Here is a 27,585-nt window from a genome sequence, read left to right on the forward strand (position 1 = left end):
GAGCCCACCACCGCTGCCATCACCATCACTTTCAACTCTTCCGGGCTCCAACAGCGCCTCCTAGCAACAGCACGCGGGCCACGTTCCAATACGTTCCACGCGACCTCTTCAAGTTCCCTTCTCGGGAAGATTCCATCGTTAACAAATTCCATACACTCGCAATAATTGTGTAAATGATTCTAGAATGTTCTAGAGAATATTTTCGTAGATTGCTGTGACCACGCATGGCGGAAATATGATTGCAAGGAAACTAGAGAGGAGAGTAAAGGATGAAATGGGAAGGAAAACGGAACGAAATGACCATTTCCATCTCAAATCACCTCATTTTAAATGTATCAGATGTATCTCTTTACATTTATGTATTCACCATATTGTGCGCAACATAGGCCTGTAAAAAATAAGTTATCACTAGGCTACCTATACCCTTATTATAAACAGTTTAATGTTCATGAATATACAATATTTACCAACTTCTTTTAAACCTACTTTGTTTTACAATGTAATTATGAAGTAGTGCTCACAGGAAGAGTAATTCATAAACACTTGTTTACCACTACTGCATTACGTTTTTATGAACTACTAGGCCTATTATACTTACAGTAAATGCCAAATCGGTTTTACCATTAAAAGTCATTGTTGTATCACAGATTAAATCCTCAAGGACCTTGCATTGCAGTGTTCTGGGATTCCACATGCACATGGCTCCAGTCTTGCTGATCAACTATAAATTAATTTAAGAATTGTGCAGAATTAAGTGGTGATTCAAGTCTCTTGTGGCCGCTTTTAGTAGCTTCTAGTTCTACACTCATTACATGTGCTAATATTGTGAATTGCATTCCAATATTCACAAATGACAGATCCTAATCACATTACTCAAGCCCACTTTTCCAGGATGGCAGAGCATGTTTGGGACTGTTATCATATGAGCACTGAGAGGGTAACACAACAGGGCATATTAATTTTTATCACTTTGGGTATGTCTGTGATCATATCTTGTGCTCTACAGGTGTTATGAATGAATTATATGATCATTCTCTGTTTCCATTAATTGTAATTTAAACTGTGGAAAGAATGAACAGTTCATAAGACTATTTCACACTGTGGAAACATGAAACATAAAGATGTGTTAAATCAAATTACCAGAAGTGCCAACTGTCGGTAGATATGTCAATAAGGAGTCAAGAGAGAGGTCAGTTTACTGTTATGGGAATTTCTGTTTCATAAACCCCTATTAGGTCACATAAGACATGACCCATATCAAACTGACTGGGTCTCTATTGACAAGTTGATCTATTTTAAATAATAAATAATATTAAATAAATAAATTGCATAGTGGGTCCGAAACCATCTAAATGTTCAGGTCATGTGCAGAAAAACAGGCCAGTGGATTTTCAATGAAAATTTCTCTATCTTTCAGCAATGTCTTTATTATAATGACACATAGGCTACAGCATATACAATAACATACCACTATACATTTAGTAGAGGGCAAAATTAAAGTTGCTGTTTTCACAACTCATTTCTTGACTGTGCAGGTGAACCTGAATATGTAGGCTTAGCAATGCGCACATTTTCCTTGTTGTCCCGAAGCAGAGCATCAATGTCACTTTCAGTGAAAGTGGTTTTGGAATCCTGTCACAAAAATTAAACAAATGTTAGTTCTCATAGGGTCATTTTATTCAAGTTACATAGATATTAATGTTTAAACCTTCACAATCTCCAATTTACCCATAGCCTACCTTAAAAGACATACGTTTCACCCCCACGCAAGCTGTGGACTGCTCATAACACAGGACAATGTCCAGATTCTTTGGTTCTTTATTCATCAAAGCTGCTTGGAACTTGTCATGGTGAGAATCTGAATGAGAATTTTAGAAGAAATTATGCTCATGTTGAAAAATAAACAACTGTAAATATATTGCTATTTCATCCTGAGCTTACCGAACAAGTGAGTGCAGGAGGACACCAGTTTGTCGTTGGAGATTTGGTCATGTTTGTAGGACCGAAGTTTCTCACACACCCTTGTACTGATGAGCTTCTTAGCTGCTTTCCCTCTGCTCTCGGCTGGGACTTCTACCATTGCTTTCTCAATCTCTGAAGGGCAGTAAGTTGTATGAGAAACATTGGGTTATTAAAAAAATATACATACATTACTAATAAGATAATAATTACCAAGTCAAAGCATGTGCCACCTAAGTGATCCTAATAGTCATCATCCACCATACCTTGTGCCACTATAAGACAGCTCTCACAATAGATGTCTGTGAAGAAGAAAGCAGTCAAACTAAAACTCCAATCTAACAGCAATCAAGACAACCCAAACTGCAAATGTTATCATGACAAAATAAAACAACTTAACAGAATTCTAATGTTTCATTTACTTACAGCGATTCATGTCTCCAGGCTGCACAGGAAGAACGTAGCTCATGTACATTAAAAAAATTAAGGTTTTCATGGTTTGTGACAGTGACCAAACATGTACACTGTGAACTGACAACTCTACACACTCTACAAAGAAGTAGCCTGAACAGTGAACTGCACGCAAGTTAAATCATCTTGTCTTTCACATGTGGTCACGTGATTTCAGAGACAATAGGATCACATCACAGTCATTCCAAAAATGGCAGGTGTCCTGTTTTTCAGGTTTTCTCCGTCTAAGAATATTGTTCAGAGACTTGTTCAAAGTTGTTGTTGGTTTTTGAGCAGGGATCTCTACTGTCAACTCAAAGACTTGCCAAAGACATAAAAAGGCACAAGCACACTAGAGAGATGTCTTTAGTGTTAGGAGGGAAATTAATAAACAGGGGGCATAAAACACATTAACACATAAATCTAGTGTAAACCAATGTCTACTAAAAAGCAAGATCAATGTTTCCATGGTCATTATTAGCCCCTGCGATTAAGATTCAAGTTTTGAAAATATATAGGTATTGTATATGATTCTGCTCACTTCGTCTCCAAGTGCCCTGAAATTATTCTTATGCAAAAGAAAAAAAGGGGATCAAAAGGGAACAGTATGCTAATTTAGTGAGTAAAGTGATTGACTGGGTCTGGTACTTTGTTGGATGTATCAAAGGAAAATTGTAGATTTGTCTGACAAGTTAGGGGACATGTTCAGTACCCCTTTCTTCTTTTCATTTTATTTTCTTGAAGTAAGCTAGTAGGCTAGTTAGCCAATAGCATTTTACAAGGCTCTTACTGTTCAGATTCATTTATTCAGTTAGTTGCTGTTTCAGTCACTAGCCACTAAGCGATGCTGTTTTATATGGAAAGCCAGTTTCAAGGCCTACCAGCTGGCCCCGTATATGGTCATTTTTACCATATAAGGAGTGACGCATGTGACGCTGGGGGTCGCAACGGAAAATATGACCGTGTGCGGGAAAGGCGAACGTTGGAGCAAGGTCCAGTTTTCAGGGAAGTAAATGTGCAACTGTGTGTGAGGCTTCAACCAACTGGATTAGAGAAACCAACCCTGACAGCTATCAGCGTTCACCCTCAATAAACCCGCAGCCATTGTCAACACGTGAGTAGTTTGAGCGTATTGATACTTATGTCAATTGAATTCACATGTGCTGGTCTGAACTGTCACGAAGAGGCACAGGACGCTTCTCCATTTTTTCCCTTTGATACTGACTTTAAACTTTTGGTCGGTGGTGCCGTATTTTTCGTTGAACACGTATGATAGTCTCAAGGATTTTTTTTGTGCAGTAGGACTTAGTCTTATCAGCAGAGGTTTTACTGATAAGAAACCCCAGTAAGGAACATAAGGGAAACAGTTGGAGAAAGCCTGAGATTGATCTTAGCTTTCCAGTCGCATTAGCAAGCAAGCAAGAACTTATTCCACCTCTAATATAACTTCCTTCTTTCTCTCTTTACTTTGAAAGGAAAGCACACTATTTACACTCTTTATCAGAAGTGTAGGATTATTATCTGGGCTGACACCTCCTGCCTGTTGTGGTGGTTATTTCCTTGTGCGCCAGATCAGATAGGAGAGGGCATCCATGCAACTCTTCCTGTTTTGTTTAAATCCGTTAGACTGACGCACACTTTAGTCAACATGCACCTGCCTGTATGTCTTGCATACATTCACGCAATTAATTAGTCTCTGTCTTGCATGGACAAATAGTTTTCTCAACGTCCAAGGACCTGGCTGTCCTGCATGAAGGGTCCTCTATGAGGAAGCTGTGTTAGGTGTCTTGTCTAGGTTGAGGCAGTGTGTGTGAAGCTTTTTATTGAATCTGCTGGTGCGAACAATCCTATTGCTTAGTCTTTGGCACAGGAATAGCCCGCCTTCTGCCGTCGTTGACGTCCACAGATCACAGTGGGATTGGATCCACTTTGTCCAACTCTATCTAGTGCCCAGCAGGTGGCGCCTCGTCTATTTATTTGCTCTCATCAATTCAATTATAGAAGTCAGATTCATACCTGTGAAGAAAAATCCCTCCTCCTGTTGCTGAGAGGTCAGAGGTCAGCTACAAAGAAGTGTCCCTGGTTCTGACAAGCTTCAGATCTGATAGATCCAGTTTCAAGCCCATTTGACTGCACACCACACAAGCATAACAGTAACAGAAACTCTTGATTGGTTAAAGGAGTATTGTTATTTCCACCAAAGTGTCTAAAATAACAGTTAACACTATGTAAAGTTGCCCATTTCATGGTGTTAAATTAGGGAGCCTGCAACCTCCCTAAAATATTATATATCTTGGCCCTTTAAAACACAGAATGCACACAAATAATAAATAGGTGTAGCAAGAGTTTAAAACCTTTTTTACCGTTGGGTTGTTGCACAACTTCCCCTTCAAAGTTGAAGGATAAGTGCTCCTATATGGTACAGATTGTCAAATCGTTTGAGAAAACTTGACTTGTCACATCACATTCCTCTTTTTTTCTCAATTTTTCTCTTCTTCTGGGTTTCTTTGTTGTCATGGTAGTTGCCTATCAATATTTTCAGTTCCCTTCAACTATTGGCTAAAAATGAAATGCTGGTTTGAAAGTGGGGGGTAGGCTAAAGCTTTGGACACCCACCGCCTGTACTGCAGGAGCTGGATGATGCTGAACAAATTGTGTTGCTGTTGTCAGTGTTACTGGGATCTCTGATGTTTTTGTGGTTTCAGCGTGTGGCCTCTACCACATGGGTATTTATTCGCTTTCTTTCCACACATGTTGCATGTCCATGAAATCAAGCACTTTTGACCCCATAACTTATTATCTGCTCCAGCAGCACAGTGCAGGGTCCATTCTGTCTCCAGTGTCTGCTGTTTCTTTCAAAACAGCAACACACAAAAAACAAAAACAGTACTGACTGCACTTTGTCTTGAATCCACACCAAACATATTTATTATAAAAAATAATCATACATCATACATTTTCAGCTTTCCAATGGGAAATATGTTAAAGCGATAGTTGCTTTATCAACAAAAACAGGAAGTGGTATTCAGCTTTATCTGAGTGACTGAACACCCTGTGGTTGGCTGCCTTACCCCAGCAATAGAAAGAAAACCCTGGAATATGTTTACACTTGCACTGCAAACCTTTTGAGGAATTTGCACCACATTATTTTCAGGTTAGTTACTTCTATGTTTATCTTTTATCTTGTAGTTCCAGACAATGGTTTGTTTGTTAAATCCCATTAGAGAAAGTTTCTTGTAGGCTAATGCTATTGCAACAATATAGTAAATTTCCCTCTTACTGCAAGGAAGTGTCTCAGTGTAGTTTGCCCATTATTTATTATTCATTTAGCTGAAAAGGAGGGTTGGGGTGGGAGGGACCTATAAGGGATTTTATTTTCTACAACAGAAACTTGAACATGGCGTGCAGCCTGTGTAGTCCCTCAAGAGGGAAAATAATTAGACAATAAACAAATAATTACATAGCACCTAATAATAGGAATAGGAATTTATTGCATTTAATAAATAATGTTTTGCCAGACAAATGTTCTTTCACGTTTTTACTGAAAGAAAAATAGACTGGTAAGTGCAGCAGCCACTTGAGCCACATTCATCATAATAGAGTAATACATTTATCCCTTTGGAAATGTGTTAGCCTAAGGTTTTTGCGTTAAGATGTGATACAGGACTGTGTCAACTTGAATACAAACAGTGTGATTCCTCTCAATGCACGGAGCAGCAGCAGCAGTCCACAGCATGCGGTTACAGCAGCGCTGCTTTCCTCCAATAGATTTAAAGTGTGCGCCCTGGCCGACAATAGAGGGCCCGGGAGTGGGAGGATCAGCTCGGCAGCGATCCTTCTGGCTTTGTTACGACCGGGAAGCCATTTTGGAAATCTGCTTGTTGTGCACTAGCATAACACTCCGTAGCTACTTCAAAACTTTAGTGTCTTTCTACTAGAAAAAACAACGTTTTTGGATCCGAGGGTCCGCAGCAATAAGTAACCTTTGGATCTCCGTGCGTCGGGATGCTGGCGGAAGTTTGCGCATCTTCCGTGACAATAATGCGTGAATGTTGTTCATTTGGATTACGCTCCTAAAGAATAACAACATACATGGACTCTAAACACGCGGGCAAGTTGACATAGTACTTATAAATAACGTCGTGAAGGTGAATGTAGAGACGGTTGTGTGTTGTGGACGTGTGATTTTCCTTTCATTTGGATTTATTCTGTCCTTGCTGAGCTCCCTTTACCCACAGCTGTTTTGGTAGCAAACGCGATATCGGGCCTTATTTCCCACAGATATTTTTTTTTAGATTTCTGCTCTGTTATAATACATTTTAATTATGAAACATAATTTCTGGACATGCCTGACTGTGTTTTAACTTGTAAATGTTGAATGCACCTGTTATGTCGAGAACTGCGACTAAGTGCGTCGTTGCAAAAGCCTCTAAGCAAGTCAGAGCTTTCGTGAGTGACGGCACAGACTAAATACATGCGGCGTCTAAATTTAGCACCGGCCAGTGTGAGAATGTAACGGCTTATATGTCATTTGGCCGGACACTGTGTGCAGTTATTACTATTGAACTAAATATATGATTGAAACGGCACCAGTCTGAAACACTGATTTGACAGCAGGCTCAGGAATGTAGTCTCTCAGTTGTGCCCCTGATCGTCGCAGGTGGTTTGCGTAAAGGAGCCAGCAAAGACGTGCGAGGTGAAACATAGGATCGGGGGGAAGGTGTCACTGTACAGCATGTGTAAACTGTTGGTGTGAGTGTGTGAGTGTGTGTTTGTGGGCTTGTCCTCAGTCGTCATGCTCTGTTATTGTTCAAACTGTCTACTGAAAGATGAGCTCAAGCGTCAAATGCCATAACATAGGCTAACTAAGATAGAGACTCACAGTCACATGCTGAAATAAATGCTGCACAACACATAGCCCTTCATTGAGGACATGTGGTTGTTGGACTGTAGTGTAATTAGGCTGATGGTTCAGGACTGCTCTCCCTTCTTCTCAGGCCATCCTGCAGCACTTCTAGCTCAGCTGATTCACAGTAGGAGGCTGGTATTTAATTTTGGAGTGCCCACATTCAGCTGATTGCATCATGATTCATTGCACCAGTTGACAAGTCAAAAAAAAAAAAAAAACCTAATCTTGGTTGAATTAAAGCAGTGATCATGGCTTTTGGATATTTGTTTATGCTGCTTATCCCTCTTTTCGGCTGGATGCGGATTTGAAACATGATTAAGATTATTATGGAGATTTCTGTGGTGGTGGTGGTTTATGAAAAGCCATCTGTTTTTTTTTCCATGGCACGGCATCTTTGCATCCTCTCTCTGTTTGATTGAATAAGTGGAGTAGACATCATAGATGAAGTTCATATTTGCTCATTTTGTATGCAGCTGGAGGTAGGACCAGAAAAGTAAAGTCAGGTAGCCGTATCTATTTAATTATGTGATGTTGAGCAAGAGTTTGTTCTTTTTATATCAAGTGACTATAATCACCTCAGTTGCATAGCTGTCTTTTGTCAGTATTGGCCACTCATATGCACTTAGGTGTCTGTATGATTTAGAAGATATGATTTGTGGTGGTGTTGAACTTTACTGTACAACATTTTTCAAAGATATGTTTCTGGTATTCTACCTCATAGTAGTCAGTGTAACTGTCTCTAAACAGGACATGGAGTTGAATCAGCACCTCAGTAAAACCTTCTGTCGATTGCTGGACTTTCATTTGATTTTATTAGGTTAGCTACTAGGTGTGCCTCATACAGTATCATGCTCACATAGTATTTGCATAGTGAAGATTTTTTTGTTTCCCGCTCATTGCCTAGAACTCAGCCCCACCCCTTGCTGTTCGGTTTCATAATGCTGCCTTCTCTGCGAGTGCAGCCGCTCCAAGCGTCACTGTAGGAGTAGCTTCCCCTACGAGGAGCCGGCTTTAAGGCAGGAGAGGAGGATCGTCACTGGCTCTGCCCTTTCGCTATACCAGCCCCTCCTGTCAGTTGCCGCCTGTTTGCCGACCAGGGGAGAAGAGACGAGTCATTCATTACAGCTTCAGTGGCATCCGTGGCCTCCGTCAGCTACCAGCCAGAGCAAACATGCAGGAAGAGGTCGGCCAGCTCTTGTCCACAGTAGCATTGTTGTGTTCCTGGGGAAAAGGAATGTCCAGCAGCTCTCGTTAGGGCCTGTCGGTGCTGGGCTTTCTGACATGGTTGTACAGCGTAGCAGGAACCGGTGTTTGTGTTTTCTTGGAGAGTAGCCCAGTGAATAGCGTTGGGATTGATTTGGGAGGAGGCAGGGTGCTCCAGGCTCTAATGCATTAATGTGTGTAGATGTGGCTGTGAATCTGCTTATAAAATACAGAGACCTGAGCTTGTTATCAGAATCAATTTGTCTGAAAGAGACAGGATGAACAAAACAGTGCATGCGTTGTTGTGAGTGTGTATGAAAGTTAGTTTGTGCTTGTTTGTTGCCCCACTCCGCATGTCAGCTTTAGCTTAAAGACTCCTATCCCTTGCATCCTGACTCTTGCAGTCTAAACAAAGAAGAATGACCATGGATTTTTCGCAGCTGCACACATACACGCCTCCACAGTGTGCACCGGAGAACACTGGATATACCTACTCTCTCAGGTGAGACCTCAGTGCTGTCCCGCCGTGCTGAAATTCAATCTGCTGTCTGTCATCAATCAGAGACATTCATATTCCATTTGCTCTTTTCCTCTTCATGCTGTTGAGCTGGATGCTATTATACTGTAGTAATTGGTCATTTTACCCCGTCATTGTGAAATAGTCATATAATGAAAAGTCAAACAATCCAAAAGTTGTTCTACCTTCACTGCTTCTGTGCTGGTTTTGTGTTTTCTCTTTAAAGACAGTATCTTTTTTTCTTTACTTTCTAGAGGTTTTGCAAATCAGTTAAACTGCTAAAAAAAAATCCTGTGGTTGTGGTTTTGATGAGTCAGCCTCATGAGTCAGTTGGTGTGTGTGTTTGTATGCTTGGAGGGGAATTGGGGAGGCTTGCATGGGGTAAAAAAAAAAAAAGATGCATGCTCCCTAGATTAAAATTTTTTTTTTGCGACATTAATCTGCCTTTGCTAACTTTTTTAGCCTTTCTAACTTTTTAGGTTTAATGTAACTCAACCTCTTTCATTGTGCTACTTTTCTGCGCATTGTTTCTTGCGCTCCTTCCTTGCCCATCACAGAACTCACAGTGTAGGTGTGGCCAACGCTTCACCAGGAAGGTTTGTGTATGCGGAGGAATGTTGTTGTCTCCAGTGCTGTCACTGTTGACGCTGGCAGCTCAGTACACAGACAGGCATTTGGGTGTGTAGGTCAGCAAACATAATATCACCTTTTTGTGTTGAACTCGCTTTCTGACTTGAGGGAAAGTTCTTGCTTCAGTTTTGTGAGGAGGGGCCTCCCATCATTCAGGCGAAAGTATGAAAGTGTCTTGTGTTTTGAACAAAGACCTGTCATTAGGTTTACAGCTGTGGCTTGAGGAAGCACAGAGCGCATTGTAAAAACTGCACTCAGTACTTAAGGCTCTTCTCCCTCCAGCTGAGTTCAGGTAATGTAATTAATGGCACATTATCTGACAGTTAAACCACAGGTTGTGGGAAATTTATTCCCTGCTTCATGTTGATGCAGATACTGTAGTAGCGGCTGCAGTTGATGTTGGATCATGTTTTAAAACGGGGAAAAATAGTGACTTAATATCCCCATAATCTCCAGTCAGCTTTGCAGCAAATTGCACTCCAGCTATGTGAAATCCAGACTTGGTAACCAGTCTCATGAGTCACACTGGACTGAGGCAAAGTGAGATGAAAGCACAAAAGCTGGTTTGACACCTGGTTGGAATCTACCAGTTCGACTGAAAACCTGGAACAAGCTAATCGTGTTCCTTTTGAATGCGGTCAGCTGAGAAGCTATTAATGAACCTCACAGTCACAACGGTGGCCCTGATCCCAGGATTAGACTAATAGTTTATGCTTCTTGACTTGCTAGTTGAGAGATCTGTTGGTTTTTATTAGCTGGCGTCTGTTGCAGCTGAAAGACCGATGAATTATAAGCTCTCGGGAGAAACAAACTTGTTGAAATTTAAACAAGTGGATAGAAGACATTCACATTCTCAGCTTTCTAAGTAAGTAATGTAACTGTATTTGTTTCTCGATCAAAGGTCAGAAATATCAACCCGAGGGAGTCCGGGAGCTGATTGTGTTGAGACCTGAGAGGCTGTGCATGCAGCACAGCCCTGTGTATTGCCCACAGTGGATTCAAGTTAGCATGCAGGGGGGGGGGGGGGGGGGGGGGGGGGGGGGGGTCAGGTGACAGAAACCGTTGGCCCATCTGTTGTCAAAACTCAAAAGAGCAGTGACAAGTTTTGTAGCACTGAATGGTCTAAGAGAAACAGGGAGAGGAGGCCAGCCAAAGCCAATCATGTTCTACTTTCATCTACGCTCAGATCTCTTTGGAGACTCCAGGGAGAGGCCGTTACAACCCGGACCTACAACCTAGAGATAATATTACCAACACTGTAAATACACCCAGGGAAATAGATAATAAAGTTTTAATTTATTAATAGATTGGGAGATTCCTTTGTTCTCACTTCCTCACAACTACTCTAGTTGTTACTAGTTTGATTCAGTGTTTTCGGTAAAACAGGCTTCAAGGTTTCACCACAAGAAGTTACTAGGGATGTCCCGATACCCCTTTTTCACCTCCGATACGATACCGATATTGCAGCCTTCAATATCGGCCCGATACCGATATTGATCCGATATTAGGGGTGGTGAAAAAAAACGATTATTTATATTTTTCAAATTCTAATACAAAGGAGAGTCGTCCTGTTGCTGACTGACAGGCTGTTGCTGTCATGTTCTTCTATGGGACAGACAGTAGTGAGCTTACTTTTAACTGTAAAATATTAAAAAAATAAACCTTATTTACAACTGTTATTGAATTACTGTATGTACATCAATGTCAAACAAAAGGCAAAATCTTCTTGCTTCAAGGTTTTATTTGTCACTCCAAATTGAAGATTATAGCCTGCCCTACAGTAAAAATGGCATACATAAAATAAAAAGAGGAGTAAAGCAATATTAAGCAGCTATATTTAAGCATCAAAGATGTTCAATCAAACCCACATAGTTTGAAACAACGTTCAAAACACACAGCCAGTGTCACAACTAAGCATAAAGTCCGCTAGCTTAATGCTAACGTATAATGTAAAACGCCATAGACGGGCTAACAGAAATTAGCATCGTTCATTTAATTCTGTTAAATTAAACTGCTTTAGCACTGTTACTTTAGCACCGTTACTCGCGCCCGGTAACGCGGCACAACATGTGGACCAGCTGTCTTCCTCCAGAAGAATCTGACCACCGACCCCGTCGGTAGTTAATTTGAACTGTACATTTAGAGCAATATAGCGCATTTACCGTTTATTAGCGGGCAAGCGCGACCTGTCCATGCACCCGTGTGTGTGTGTGTGTGTGTCGCACACACGCTGTTGTTGTGATCATGTGATCTCTGCATGCTGCAGCGGCTGCAGCCGGGCGCCTCTTCTTCTCTGGCAGGCGGCGCACCAACATTAAGGTGCATTGCCGCCACCTACTGTGTTGGGGGTGTGAACGAGTCACCTATTCATATGGGACAGAAGTGCTGGAGCGGAATAATGGACTGTTTTTATCGGAGCGTTTATATCGGAGATTTTAGATGCAGTCCGATATAATACGATATTCGTTTTTTTGGCTGATATCGGACATAAATCCGATATCAATATCGGATCGGGACATCCCTAGAAGTTACAAAAAGTTTGATGTTGCTGCTGATTTGATCTGTGTCATGTTGAAGCTGTGAGAAGTTTTCATTGGGCACAGGTTCAGACAAACTAGCATTTTGTGTTCCCACTATGAACATTTCATAGACTAATGATTGAGGAAAATAATTGTAGATTAGTGGCAGTTTTATTGTTTTTGTGAAACTTTCTTTGTGTTACAGTATTTAGACAAACTACTACAACCCATTAACCTGAAAAACACTTGGGTGGAGTGACTAAACATGCTGAAAGTGATGAAAATATTATCATTTGACAGCAGCTTCCTGATTCATTGCTCAAAAATGGCTAGAATTGAGAGAAATACTTGTCTTGATCAAGATTTGTGATTTCTTCAGTCCTTATTATGTAGCTAAGTGCTGAGATGTGGGTTGGGGGCACCCATGTCCTCACAGAAAGCAGGTGTGTGTATGCTGTGTATTGGCTCACACAGATCCTTCATATTTTATGATGAAGGAAGTGGGTCATTGGTGCCCGTGCCTCTGGTTGGAGAGTATTTCCCCCACAAGTGATTACTGAACTGTAACAGTAGTAAGCAGCAGCAGTGATGGAGTTATTGACGGAGGCTGACTGAATGGCAGCGGTGTATAACTCATGCAAAAAGATTTTCTTTTAATTGTACAAAAAGAGAAAAGGTAGAGGGCATACAGATTTGGCCTACTCGCCCAGAAACTGCAGTTTTACCAGCATCTACATAGAAGTTAACTTCTAATCCGAAGGTAAATAAACTATACTAATTCAGGCTCTGCAAGATAAGGTTCAGGGACACAACCAAAGCGGGCCTGAGCTTAGTGCCAGCTTGACAGCTGTTGTTCAGGCTGCTGTCACAGTTGTTTTGACATCTGGTCTGGGTGTGTTGCAGTACATGCACCACTGGTCAAGTGCCAAGCAAATGACAACAGCTGGATGTTAGAGAGTTGTCCACAGTTACTCCTTGTGAGGGTTGAAAAACTGTTCCACTTTTCAGGTTGTTAGTGATCCAATAAAAAGATTTCTGGAATCGACCCCTCGAATGCACGAGGTGTGTGCTTAGCCAACCAGAAGCATTTCTCTTTGTGTATCAGCCAGGATCGTGTTCTTTTGTGTGGCAGCATCTGTCTGTTGGAAGTGTTACAGTAGACTATACATGTACGGCCTCCGCTACTGAACACAGTTGCTCTTAAACCAGGGAGCTGTTTAGAGTGGTCTCCGTGGCAACCACCGCAACATGAAGCGGCACACTATAGTGCCGTAACGTGGCCACAACAGAGATGGAGTGGGGCAGAATGAAAGTGCTGTCAGTGGGAGAGAAAATGAGGCTGAGCTGCAGCGATCGTAATCACGGTGCCAAATCCTACCCACCCAGAGATGGTTGGATGGAAATTCGAAAAAAGCTATCCACTCGGTCCCAAACTCCCAGTTCCTGGCCTCTGGTAAATATAGGCCTCAGCATCTCAAGGGAAAGAAGACTTTCCCTACTCTGTAGCAGTGGAAGGAAACAGGAAGACAGTTTGTGGTGCGTTTGAGCTCTGATCTGGTATTTTCCCCAGAGATTTCCAAAGGCTCTTGCAACTGAATTTCAGGAAAACACTTAGTGCTGTTTAATTTTAGTAAACACAGTGTGGTCCCACAGTGTCCAAGGGAAGAGATTTCAATAAATTGCAGATAACAGGTAGGAAAATACTCAGTATCCCAAGTCGCTAAAAATATTTGTTGTTGGCACTGAACCCACCGTGCAGGTGCCTCATGTATCCCATTCTGTGCTGCAGCAGAAAAACTCATTTATGTTGCTATTGGATTATGGAGCCAACCAAACAATTACCATTTTATGAGATGGCTGTTACTGACTCAGTGGTAGAGAATGTGATTAAGGAGCTGACGACTATTCCATCCTGTTTGGATGTAGTAATATGAAAATGGTCTGTGTTTTAAAAAAAAAAGTTACACTGGCAACAACAACCCCCTTAGTTTTTAGTTTTGTTTTTTTTTGGTGTGTGATGGTGAATGCCTTAACTTTTAAGACCACACTTTTTGTTTACGAAGCTAAGATTTACAACCCACGTGGTCTCGATAACCTCTGCCTTATATATGTGTGTGTGTGTGTGTGTGTCTGACCACGAATGGGAACAAGTATTACTTGTTAAGGCTTTTGCAAGGCACTGTGTTGGTTATTGTTGACTTGCATCCCAGAACTTCAGACTGGGTTCTGTAATGTTCTTTGTTTGTTACATAATTATTGTTACATAAATAACAGATGACCAAATAGGATTAAAAAAGATTGTTGGATACTATTCTTCTGATTGCCCAAAAAATATTTTACCAACAACTATTTTAATTGGTTAACCAGTAAGATTATTTTTCCAGAAAAAACGGCAAACGCTCCCGTGTCAGATTTCAAAGCCAAGTAGTTTGGTTTCAGACATATTTGAGGTATGGCAGATATGCCCCAGCAAGCCGAAGAGAAGTTTTCCTTATGAATCCAAATGTCATGTTGACATGTTCATACAAACAACCATATGTGCTTAAATGCAAAGTTGATGTTTAATTATGTCAGTTATGATGGCTTTCACAATGCAAAGCTGGCAGTAGGTGGGCGGATGACGGTTCCCTTCAGCGTCAGCAAACCAAACTGGAATTGTAGTTCTCACCACATGTGTTGTTTCTAGAGTTACTTGTTCTTTGTCATGCAGGGATTGGCTCCTGGGTTAGATTAATGATGACAGTCTGGTTTTGCTTCAGATATATTGGCAGCTTCTGAACCCCATGTTTCTGTATTGTATTGTAAGAATAGTTTCTTGTTGTCTTCAGGGTATGATATCCTGAGGAGCCACTAAAGGGAAGAAGCTGAATTGACGGGACTTTGTCCCCCCAGGCAGATTACGTTCTTAGTGATTTGAATACATCATTGGCTGTCTGCAAGATGTTATACCTGTTGGTACATGTGCACTTTGAAGTGATATACATTTTTTGGAAGCCTGACATAATTCATATCAGGCACATATGAGATTTACTTCCATCCCTCCTTGTAAAGCTATATACTTCATTATTATTGATTCATCTCCCTTTTTAAACATGACTAATTGTTTGCTTCATAAAATGAGAAAAAACAGTGAGAAGTGTTCATCAAAATTTCCCAGAGCCCGACTTTGTCCAACCAACACCGGTTGGTCTTAAATTTCAGTACTTTGCTGTTGAACACAGGTCACATATTATAAGAGTGTTGTAGCTAAAGTGTGTGAAATGTCAGAAGCAAAACATAAGCTACCAATATGTAGAGTTATTGTATTTGCTCTGATGCTTTGTGTGGTTGCGTTGTAAGAAAGCCGGCTGTGCCCACTGAGTGTGGGAAGAGTTTGAAAGCTGTGATGTTATGTAAGGAGAGCTTCCAGGAAGCTGACGGTCAGGATGGGTAGGGTCTTCTTTCTCTATACACTGTGTCTTGTCTTTCTGTCTTCTCTCGCCTCTGAAAGCGTAGCGCCTGTCTCTATTTATATCACTGATGTGGGCCATGGAAGCCACCTGGAAGAGTGGTGGCACACTGATCAGTTTGGATGCCCAGGACAACAGGAAAGAGTGGGCAAGCTAATTATTATCATTGTTTACTGCTCCTAAGACAGACTGGGATCTGCACAGTCATTGTTTCTACAGTATAGGCCTATGCACAGTAATGGTCAAGTCTGCAAACATTATGATTTCATGTTGTCTGTGTGTCTGTTGTTGCGAACATATCATGCCGGGGCAGGACTGAGCAAATGTCTTCAAATTTGGTTCATATCCATTTTAACTCAAACGTGAACTTTTGGCAGACATGTCTCTTTTTTAACAGGGGAACTTCAGCTGCTTTTTGTCTTGTTGGACCTACTGCTGTAAGATTAATTTACGTGCAGAAGCAAACTGTGCTTCCCCACGGCTGTTTTTTCAATATTTGAATTTCAAATTTGGATAAGATGAGCAATGTGATGTGATGGAAAATTGATTGTACTGCTGATAACTGGACTACCTGTGTTTAGCAACAGCCTGCTGATTCCTCTCCCTCTGCTTTCCTCTGGAGTCCCCACGTTCTCCACTGTGGGGAACTACAGTAGCTTCACCTTAAATGCCCTCTAGTTGTGTTGTGTGACTGTGAACTGCTAGTGTTCCTGTTGCGCAGTTCACATGCATGGACTACAGTTCACTGTTTCACTGTTACTTTAAACATAACATTTTACTTGATAGTTTAGTTGTGCATAGCTGAACAGATATATTTTTATCTGTTATTAAAGCAGCATGAGTCGGTATTATTTTTATCACATAGCTCTTGCAGATAGCACTGATAGCGCTCGGTGTCGTTGACCTCCTCCCAGTGTGGTGGTGGCATAAATATATCATATGGTATCGCATGTTTGCATTCCTTCAGGATAAGATATTCTTTTTTTTTTCAGAGACTGACTGAGTGACTCACAGATGCAAGAGACAAAACCCCTGCAGGAGGGTGTGTCACACACAAACGCATACAGAGACTCAGGACTTGTTTGTGTCATTCGTTAAGCAAAAGTGTTGAACATTTGCTGATCCCAGATTTTGAAATGTGAAGATTTGATGTTTTGAAATCAACAGGGTTGGACAAAAGTAGACAACACACCTTGATTTTTCTATCGTTATTACTATTATTATTTTTGTTTTATGGACCAAACTATTTAATGGTGATGGACAAAGAGTTGTGTTAAACAGTTAAGGTGATGGTAGTTCATTTTGATGTAGCAGCTTTGCTCTGTTTCATTTGTGAAGACTGTGAATGCACAACTCACACTCCACTCAGGACGCAGAGGGAAAGGTGCTGCCTAGGTCATGTGCTCGGATAGGAGCCACTTGGAGCAGGAGGCAGAGCAAGGACGAAAGCACATAATTGGCTCTCGGCGGGAGTGTGTAATCCTGAGGCTTTAGAGCTAGAGGCAGGGCAACAGTGAGCAACATGCACACATGCATGTAAATACTGCTGCTAGTGCTCAGTCTACACTTTGTCCTGTGTACGAGGCTGTAGCTTGATATCTGACAGGGACTCTGTGACTCTGTGCTCTTGTTTACACAGGGACGCTCCCTCCTTTCCAAGTGTCAAACAGGAAGTTTATCCTCGGCCGTCCAGTGATGGATAAAGTGCTTTGCCCCTCCCCTTCATCCATCCCCCGCTGCATGTCTGGAGTTATTCTGCTTGACCTAGTTGAGCAACATACTGACATGCGTACACAGCCTGCAAAGAAAGTGCAGCATGGTCGGGTCATTTCAGCTCAGTTAGTCAAGTTGAAAGTGATCATACAGCACCGATATTTTTATCTGTAACACAACAATTTTTGGTTAGAAGTAGTTTCTAGAACAGCTCCAGTGAATTTCACAGTTGTTGCCCTGTTGCCTTCTGTTAGTCATGTTGTCCTACTCTGCCAGGTGGGTGTGGCCCTGTGAGTCACAGCTGCACAGCGCATGGCAAAGTCAAAATTTACAGCCTTCATTGTGTGTTTCCACTTGGGGTTGGCTGCTTGGCTCTGAATTGCAGTGAGTGGAGCACATTTTATTTTTTCAGCTTTTTACGCTCAGGAGTGTTTACTATTTTTTTCCAAATTGACTTTCAGAGACACAGTGTACTTTTTTATTGTAATATTTTATTGTTTTCTCCCTTCCTTGTTAATGACTCACTTCCTGTCAGGCCTACTGCCAGTCTTCTTCTGTGTTTTGTTTGTTTTTGTTGAAGTTAAGTATTGATTTGAGACTGAAAGTCGCATGAGGCTTGTTTGTTGTCTCCAAATGGATTTTGGCGAAGCGGACGTAGAAAAAAAAAGAAAGAAACTTACCACCCTGTGATTAACTGTGTTGCAATACCTCCTCTCATCAAACTTCTTTGCCTCCACTTTTCCTTCTGTGTCCCTCAGCTCTAGCTACTCCACAGCAGCGTTAGAGTTTGAGAAGGAGCACCAGATTGCTCCTGTGTACGAATCACCCAGGATGTCACGGCGGAGCCTGCGTCTGCAGACCGGCGCCAGTCACTATGGCAACGAGAGCCTGGCCGAGTACTCCCAGAACCACAGCAACAGCAACAGCAACAGCAGCAGCAGCTACACCAGCAACAGGCGAGAGACACGGTGAGACTGGCAATGGTTACTAACATGCTCGGCTTACCAGAGAGTTTCAGTAATTCTCTACATTTGTTATACTCTCTTTGAACCTGAGTCACATGCTACTCATCACAAACCCGCCTCTGTCACATAGCGAAATTCATGTCTCTATACGTCTGCTGTCTCTGCTCTCTCCAGGACACTGCGGAGCAGAAAGCAGCCGTCCAACTCACTGTCTTTATCCCTGAGCCAAGTCGCCACTCCAAGGATAAACCTCTCCTTTTCGGCCGTTAGTACCCCGATTAACAACAGCAGCGGCTTTCAGGAAAGCAACACAGTGTCTGATGCCACCCTTCACAGCTCCATCCTGGACCAGACCCAACTGAGGCAACGCACCATCACTACAACCACCACCACCACCTCCACGTCTGTGGATGGACACTGGGGTCAGTTCAGTTAATGGGTTCCATCTCAAAATTCAGATTCATAATTTAGACGTTATTTCAGCCTCTTGTAATTGAACTACAGAGATAAGCAGAGCACTCAGCCTACATCTCTCTGCATTTAGCTGACATTTATTCTTTAATGTTATTTAATGAATGAGTTATTCTGTTATTCTTGGTCATTATTGGATTATTTTAAGGGTTTCATTTCCCCCACATTTCAGAGGGAAGTTCTGTGTTTTTTAACTTCTAGTTACTTTTGCTGATGATTTTAAAACCTGTCATAGTCATTTAGTGAAAGTAAATTAAACCAAACAATATATTAAATTCCAAAAGTTTGAGACCGCTTTGCTATCCTAGGGAATGGGGGAAAATAGGCCCAGACTACACTAATACTTTATACTATACAAACTTTAAGATACATTAGATTATGACTGCAAGACCTGATTTGGAACAGTGTATTTCCAAATTGTGCTATTGTTACCTTTATCTTCAGAAGACATAAATCTCAATACCTATTCCAGTGATAGACAGTGGCTGCTGTTTATTGTAGCTCCAGGAAAGTATTCCTTCCAAGCACTAGCACACTTATTTGGTGATATCCTTGCATTAATATTCTATGGACTGAACCACTTCCTGTGTTGTAATGAATAGCTTGTATTTATCTGTGTACATGCTGGTCTCCCTCAGGGAAGAGCTCGACCACTGACCACAGTTCATCAAATGTCAACGGTGACACCAGTGTGTCAAAATCCCACGCCTCACTCGCCAATGGCTACATCTGCAAAGACTGCTCTTTACACTCTCAGGAGATGGACTCTCTTATTATTCGGTCTTCATCATCATCGTCATCATCTCAGGCTGCAGAGGCTTCCACTGCCGCTCTCTCCTCGTCATCCTCACCTTTCACAAGTGTATACTCCAGAGACAGAAGTCAGAGGAGCAAGACAGGTGAGAAGCAGTCAGACTGAAGTGTCATATTTGATTTGCAGACTTGTTCTTCAGAAACCAATGGTTGAAGACCAGTGTCTGAATTCAGCTGTGATAAAGAGAATATAATTGGTAGTGGTCTCTCTCCAGGTGTCCTGGTGTCAATCTCTAAAACGTGTATGCGCTACAGCAAACGAGCCCTGGCCCCTGTAGTGTCCTTAGTCACCCTGCTCTTCCACAATGTGCTCTGGCTGGGTTCAAGGGCCAAGAGCTCTCCAGGAAAAGGTATACACCAAGAGATGTTCTTTGCTTTTCATCCACTACCCATCATTCTCTCTTTTTCTTCCTCTGTTGGTTCCAGTGGGAATTTCCTTCCAAGTCATTTGCATTAATATGATATTCTCAATGAAGGCTCATCTTTTTTTCAGCCAGTTCAAAATCTTCAGCTGGCTTCTCATCATCATTCTCAATGTTGTTGTGTGGGTCTGTCTCTGTTTCACATGTGACCTTAGGACCATTCTTCTTATTGTGCTTTCCACGGCTTCCTGTTTCTTTCTTTTTTTTCCTCTCAGGGTGTCTTCGGGAGATTTTTCTGTCACCCACTTCACTTTCCCCTCATCCTATCCCCCTTTTTTGTATTTGTGCTTCTTTGTGCCAGGCCTCAAGTGTGCGTTTTGACTAACAGTATGTGTGGACGACTGTGTCACCAGGTGTACTTGCATCGATGTCGGACTCGATGAGACAAGCAGTGTCCTCCAGTTTGTCCCAACTGTGGCTGTTAAAGCAGACCACTCTCCACAGGATGATGGGCTACAGGGCTAATGGCTATGAAGGAGAAGGTACCGGTCGTTACTTCAGAGGGCAAAGATCAAGGGTCACAGCTCCTGACCTCTTCGCCTGCACTTCTATTAATAAGCATTGTGGTTACCCTTTCTCTCCTCCCTGAGCTCTTACTTTGTTGAAGGAGTCTCACTTTGGGATAAACATGTCGACTCTCTTTTCAAGAGGGGATGACTTTGAATAACTTAATCTTTCTCTTCCTCTCTGTGCATCCAGCTTCACTTTCACACATAGCTTTCTATATATGAAGGAGGAAGTGTACTAGAAATGAAATGAATCCACCGCCCAAAGCGCCTCTTCCCTAATTTAGACAAAACTGTCTGATGAATGATAAGTTGCACTTTTGATGTAAGTCCTTGAGGTGGAGAGGATGCGTGCACTTAAATGACCACTCAAGCAGAACTAGGACTCCTCAGATGTGGTTTACAGTTGGTTAACAAAATTCAGCTTTTGGCTAATGTGCACCTATTTACACAGTGTTTGACAGCAGGTCATTATTTTATTTCTAGTACACTGCTGATTCAAGCTGGTTCCTTTTACAGCTGCAGAAGATTTTTTGTTCTGTAGCATGGGGTTCACTGCAGTTCTTTATTCTCGTTCCTGGCAGTTGTGTGTGTTTCCTGTCAACTGTTTTCTCCTCTTTTCTCATTTTCTTCATGAAGACACTTCTGATGTCACAGTGGTGACGTGCAGCTACTCCACCCATCACTCATTTCATCATAAATTTCACATGCAACATGTTTTTGTTATGTAAATAAATGTGTTCTGTGTGTGTATGTTGCAGCTCATTCAAGTTTCTGTGGAAGCATGAATGTGAAGGATCTGGTGACTGAAGATGCATCACATCTTAATCTCAATGGTTCCCTGTGTAAGCAGACACACACACACACAAGCCACACATGTTCTGTCTCTTTTTCTGCACTTGTGTTCTCATGGTAGCCATGATTGACAGAGTTAATAATATGCGTGACCCGTGTGAGGACGAGTGAGCAGAGGTTGTGTGAACCGCTTCAACTAGTCAGCAACATGTTGACCCGTTGTGACCTACAAGTGATGTTCTTTCACTCAGGTTTTGTAGCCAGTTTTGTACCAGAACTTAACATAGAGGGGTATCGCTCCAGACCTAAACAATTGCTTGTTTTTAGACTAGTTTTCTATACCGTATTTATCTAATGATTGATTGATGTCAGTTTTTTTTACAAACAATATAAAAACACAACTGAAATGCTGTGACGGAAGAGGTCAAGGAAATGCAAATGAAAAATAAAATAAATATATTATGAATGAAAACGAAAGGAAGGGAAATAGCACACACAATTTAAACCAGAGCAATGCAGCGCCACTCGGTTGACAATGAAATCTGACAATAGATTTCACTTTTCCACACTCTGAATAAAGCCACTGTCACATTTGAATAATGAGGTCAGTAACTGAACGGTTGAAGTGCAGAGAGAAAAACAATAAATGCATTTGTAAGTCAGGTCAGGCAGCTGGAGCATGACGACAGGGACGAGGGATGTTTTTCCTCAAGCTTTGCATGGTGTGCCATCACACACATTGCAGAATAATGCAAAGTGCATGCAAGTGGTGCACTACTTGTGTTTTTGTTTTTATCATTATATGCATATTATCTGTTGTATTGGTTTGCAGTCATTTCAGTTTGCTCTACTTTGGTCATTTGCAGAATTTCGTTCCCCAGTTTCTTATTCTTCTAATATGTTCCCAACAAGTTCATTCACGCGTCCTTTTGTTTCTGTGTTTTCTGTTCGCTTGCCACCCATCATTTTGGCACACGCAGGTGATGACTGTAAAGGGAAGCAGTATTCTGAGACACACACGATCCTCCTCACACAGTCCTCCAGGCCTCGACGCCTAGCGGGGGCACTGTGGAGCATCCTAGCTTATGCAGGTTAACCACCACTTGTCTTACTGATGCTAGCAGTCTGTTTTATACATATACTTTTGCAAGGATAAGTGCAGTAGAAATACGTTTATAACCCAACCCTTTTTGATGGGTGCAACCAATCACTTTAAAAGGTTTTTCTCTTTCCCATCCTGTCTTCCAGGTTACTGCCTCCTCCAGCCAGGTTACTGTGTCGTGAGAGCTGGCAAAGCTTTAGGATCAGGGGCGGGAACAGTGGCACAGAAGCTTCTTTCACTGCTCTTGATGCTCCTAGCAGCTCCAGGTTGATAGCACTTTTTTTTTAAATATATATTTTAGAAAAATGCCTTACATGGCTACATGGTCTGAATGTGTCCTCATTCTCCATCTGAATGTGTGTAAATGTTTTGTTTGCCCAGTCAAGGCAGGCAGGGGACTTCTTTGGTTTCTTGCAACAGGATGGTACCAGCTGGTGTCTCTTATGTGTCTCCTCAACGTCTTCTTTCTGACGCGGTAAGTCCTTTTGCCAATTTTCTCACAAACTGTAGGTTGTAGCAACACCCAGGACAGAGGGATTGACATTTGATTAAATATGAAATCAGCTGTTATTGATTTTATAATAATTTATCAAATGACAACATATCCATTTGAAAAGAAAATACAGAGAATTATTACAGGAAATCCAGCTCAGTTTAGAGCTGTCCACCCACCAACTTAGATAGATAAATAGAAAACTTTATTGTCCCGCCAAGGCAGGAAATTCATCTTTGGTCTCACTTACATAAAAAGAACACAGACACTTGCCAGCAAGACTTACATAAGACAAAGCAAGTCAAACATGATCACATAGTAAAAATACATCCATACAGGTAACATCTGCACCTCATGATCCCCTTTACTGTGTCTTGTTGATTATGGAAATGGCATTGGGGATAAAGAGGCCCATGTAGATCTTTTTCTTTGCGAGAGGTACTCTATAACGCCGCCCTCTCGTTGCAGCCACCAGATTAATAATTCAGCAGATCTTATTGTGATGTGAATACATTATAGACAACAACACATGGGTTTGACTTAGTTGATTCATGTCTTTTTAAAATAACCACAATGCCACACTATAGGTTTTGTTGTGTTAATCTGATCAGCATGTCACTGTGTGTTTTTTTAGATGCCTCCCCAAACTCTGGAAGCTCCTGTTGTTCCTTTTGCCTCTTTTGCTCCTACTTGGTGAGTTCAGGAGAACTCAGCTCCTTTGCTTCAAAAATCAGTGTGTAGCCAGGCGCAGTACATGTTAGAACCAGCACACATCCCTAGAGTATACTACAAATCCAGGACCAGATTCAGGTCAGACTTTCTGGGTTTCCGGTGAGCTTCTCCATTCTGCGAATCTGCCATGCTCACATACATTTATGCAGTAATGAAACACATATTGTTTGTTATTCCATGTTGCTCTATTGCACCGGCCACTCCTCAGTTGTTCTACTTTGTTGTTGTTTTTTATTACATAAAAAATGTGGGTGGGGATGTTCCTCCTTTATCTGTTCAAGGGTCACAGGACAGCAGATGTTGTAAGATGTAGATTTTGTAAAAACCCCTTGAAGCAAATTTGGGATTTATAATATTGGACTACATAGATAAAAAATAAACATTTCTTGATTTTGACATCATAGTTTTCTCCATAAATTACATACTGGTCCATTTTCACCATGATCATATCACAGTGTATATATATCAAATTCTGCATGTTCTTGTTTCAGTGCTTTTTACAGCTGTGGCTTCCCTACACTTGAAATATAATAACTCTTGACATCTTTGTGTTCATTTATAGAATTTATAATATGTTTCTGAAAAGTCTTATAAATCTATATTAATATATCACAGGTTTGTTATGAGTGAACAACCAACAAGTGACTGAGGATTAATTTCCATTATCTATGGTTTTTATGCAGCTCTATGGTTGTGGGGTCCGTCCACTGCTGCCCTGCTTGCCTACCTCCCAGCCATAAATTTAACTGAGTGGCGTCCTGCATCTCCCATCACCTTCCTGTCTAACTTGGTGCCAGCTTCTGCTCCTGTTCCTGCGTCTGTCCCCACACCAGAGAGTCCACTGGAGCAGACCCCAGCCACCCCGGTCTCACAGGCAACAGTAAGATAAATAACATAATGGTATTATTATAAATCACTGAGTGAGTGCAGATTCTGTATCATTTCTGCCTTTCTCCTGCTGTCTGTTCACTGCATCATTGTTGTCCTCAGCCACTCCTACCACCAGTGGTTGTCTCCACTGTGGACTTGGAGCGTCTTGAACGTGTGGAGCGTCAGCTAGCCCTCCTGTGGACACAAGTCCAAAAAGGTGATGAGAAGCAGGAGCAGCGTCATGGAGATGTAATGGGTCTCTACAGCACTCTGAGGGAACAGCTCCACACCGAGACAGACAGGGAGAGCCTTGGGCTGTGGGTGTCCACCCTGCTGGAGCAGAGGCTAGGAGTGCTGAGAGGAGAGCTGGAGCAAGAGAACACACAAAGGGCAGAGGTAGGGAAAGAAAAACACCTCTTTTTCCTTGGAAGGTTTAAGGGCTGAATTACAAGTGAAAACCTTTGTGTATCCTGTATCTCAATGTTTTCTGTTTTCTTCCCCTGTTTCATGCAGAGTGCCGAGAAGCAGAAAGAGCAGCAAGAGGGTCAGGCAGCACGACTGGCTGATTTAGAAATGCTGCTCAAGGCACTTTCAGCCAAGACTCGGGTACATATGACTTATTCACTACTTTTACTGTGAGAAAACATGCCTGAAGAATGCATGGAGAAATTTGGAAAGATGGGTGTTTTTTATATACCGTAGCAGTATTTTGTTATTATTTGAACAGGCTAAGCACACATTGATTAGCAACAGAATGTACCAGTGCTACCTATTAAAAAAGTAAGAAGATGAATCATAAAAGCAAACAATAATTCTTAATCTATCATAAAAGTAATACATGAAAGATGTAAGGCAGTTGCAGCATGAGCTCACTGCTGACTGGCAGAAAACTGATGGGGCACATGCCAAGATCATAGAGACAATAAACTTAGGAAGACAAAATATCCTGGCACGCTCAGACAGGTGAGGACAGACGAGATGGGTATGAAGGTAGTTCTGGCTGTTTTAGTGCCAAGTCTGTACACAGAGGAACAGCTGTGCTGTATTAAATGTTTATTTGAAATGAATTCATTGTGCAAATTGACAAGCTATAGTGGAATTCCAGAAGTGCCTACTACTTATTGGTCAGAGTTTTTCTGAATTATGAAAGTGAAAGGTTTGCTTTTTCATGTCGTCTAGCATCAGTATTGCTTATCTGTGATCTGTGTTTTTAGGAGGTGCAGCAGAAGCAGCAGCACTTTGAGCGTGAGAAGGAGGAAAAGGAGAAAGAAGCTGTCACTTCAGCAGCAGACACAGCTCCTGTCAGGTACAGAAACAACAGAAGAAATGAACTGTCCAATATGGATTGGTAGTTAATCTTTTTTTAAATGTACAAATCGCATCCAAATCGTGACAGCAAATATTCTGTCTTTCACTCAGTGTGGGCGTAAACCAGGAGGACCATGATGCTTTGCTAGCGGAGGTGAAGAGACTTGAGCTGGAGCTGGGTAAAGTCAGAGAGGACCTGCAGGGCGTTGTGGGATGCAAAGGGAAGTGTGAGCAGCTGGACACACTGCACGAGACAGTAAGTAGCACGAATAATATCAACTTAATCTGCCACTTCCTGCAAAGACTTAAATATATTCAGTTTCAATTGAATTGAATCTTTTTCTCTTTTACGTATCTCTTTCCCAGATAACAGCCGAGGTGTCCTCACAGGTGCGTAAGGAGTTGCAGGCTCTGTTCTTTGGCAGTGGTGGGTCAGGAGAGGAGCAGGGTGAGGTGCCCGAGTCTCTGATCCACTGGCTCTCCCAGCGCTATGTCAGCACACCCGACCTGCAGGCGTCACTGGCTGCTCTGGAGCTGAGCATCCTGAGAAACGTTTCCCTGCAGCTGGAGCTCAACCGAGCCCAGACCCTGGGTGAGGCCGAGACTCAAGCCAAGACCATCGTTAACGCAGTAACTGGGAGTGTGCAGCACACTGCCCTCGCTGAGGGACTGACAGAAGAGGTAATGAATGTACACTTCCGAATGTCAGTATCATCATCACTGTGGATTTCCATCTTAATCACATAATCTAAGATGATCTTTTTAATGTTTTTGTTTTCCATGTGTATGAGGCTGTTATTTAACTGTAACTCTTGTGTTGTGGTCTCTACCACAGCAAGTGAAGCTGATCGTCCAGAACGCCTTGAGACTCTACTCCCAGGATCGAACAGGCCTGGTGGACTATGCCCTGGAGTCTGGTGGTAAGAAGCAAGCCTCACATTCATATCATCGCCCGTCCACCCCAGACCTTCACACTACAGTGTGTGAAAGGGATTATCAAGATAGCTTTTCCACAACTCAGCACTGTGCTCGAATGTATGTCTCTTACATAACGATGGTGCAGGCATTAGGCAGGCTCTAGGACAACAGGGTATTAATGGAAAAAGCTCAGGGTCTATTGTCATGTCTGCTACTGAGCAGTCTGTTGACCTACACGGGAGAATGAATTCACAACAAGTTTAGACGTGGAGACCCTCTGGGTGCCTGGCAGCCCAGACACGCCTCATATAATTACAGCGACAATTGCATCATCCCCCCCCCTTTATTTCCCATCACATCTCATAAATAGAGGGAAACATCGGCATCAAAATAAATCACAGCACATTTATCAGTGGGTACATAGTTTCCCTTAGGCAACTGGTGAGCAGATGAATTTGTGGTTTATCTTTATAATCGAATAATAAAATGTTCAGATTCAGTACCATAAAGCAAACATAAGATGTTATCAGTCAGTCACTGAGCTGAATGCATCTCATCATCAATGTTACTAAATGATTTGGACTTTGCTGTGTGATGCATTTCCACTCTCAGTAAGATTGTTATTATAAATGGTTGTGCCAAACTAAATGGGGTGAAGGTGATCAGTGCTACAGAGGCAGGACAAAGTAATGATGTCTATTTTGTGAGTGTGTAGCTCTAATGATGCTGCAAAAAGTGCAGAAGTGTAAGCAGGGTATCCGCGGGGTCTTGAAAAGTATTAAAAGGTGATAAATCAATTTTGGGAAAATTAAGACCCTTAAAAAGTATTAAAAAGTCTTTT

General features: G+C 41.9%; 1 protein-coding gene across 5 annotated transcripts in view; it reads left to right on the top strand.

Moving 5' to 3' along the window:
- Positions 1-3,396: 3,396 nt before the first annotated feature.
- The window catches only part of sun1b (Sad1 and UNC84 domain containing 1b), a 28,120-nt gene continuing 3,931 nt past the window's right edge, over positions 3,397-27,585 (top strand). Inside the window, exons 1-19 of one of the 5 annotated variants that reach the window (XM_083977130.1) lie at positions 6,276-6,520; positions 8,926-9,023; positions 18,108-18,317; positions 18,489-18,736; positions 19,424-19,684; positions 19,814-19,948; positions 20,374-20,502; positions 21,288-21,371; positions 22,302-22,412; positions 22,570-22,689; positions 22,805-22,898; positions 23,551-23,609; positions 24,332-24,528; positions 24,639-24,914; positions 25,032-25,124; positions 25,733-25,824; positions 25,938-26,082; positions 26,193-26,507; positions 26,662-26,746. In XM_083977130.1, the coding sequence (XP_083833256.1) occupies positions 8,941-9,023; positions 18,108-18,317; positions 18,489-18,736; positions 19,424-19,684; positions 19,814-19,948; positions 20,374-20,502; positions 21,288-21,371; positions 22,302-22,412; positions 22,570-22,689; positions 22,805-22,898; positions 23,551-23,609; positions 24,332-24,528; positions 24,639-24,914; positions 25,032-25,124; positions 25,733-25,824; positions 25,938-26,082; positions 26,193-26,507; positions 26,662-26,746 (2,737 nt within the window). In that variant the 5' untranslated portion in view covers positions 6,276-6,520; positions 8,926-8,940. Of the gene's footprint in view, positions 3,524-6,275; positions 6,521-7,987; positions 8,502-8,925; positions 9,024-18,107; positions 18,318-18,488; positions 18,737-19,423; positions 19,685-19,813; positions 19,949-20,373; positions 20,503-21,287; positions 21,372-22,301; positions 22,413-22,569; positions 22,690-22,804; positions 22,899-23,550; positions 23,610-24,331; positions 24,529-24,638; positions 24,915-25,031; positions 25,125-25,732; positions 25,825-25,937; positions 26,083-26,192; positions 26,508-26,661; positions 26,747-27,585 lie in introns of those variants that run through there. The other 4 variants (XM_083977129.1, XM_083977132.1, XM_083977131.1 and 1 more) reach the window with 4 other exon arrangements.

Source organism: Trachurus trachurus (genome assembly GCF_905171665.1).
Source record: "Trachurus trachurus genome assembly, chromosome: 8".
Lineage (NCBI taxonomy): Eukaryota > Metazoa > Chordata > Actinopteri > Carangiformes > Carangidae > Trachurus > Trachurus trachurus.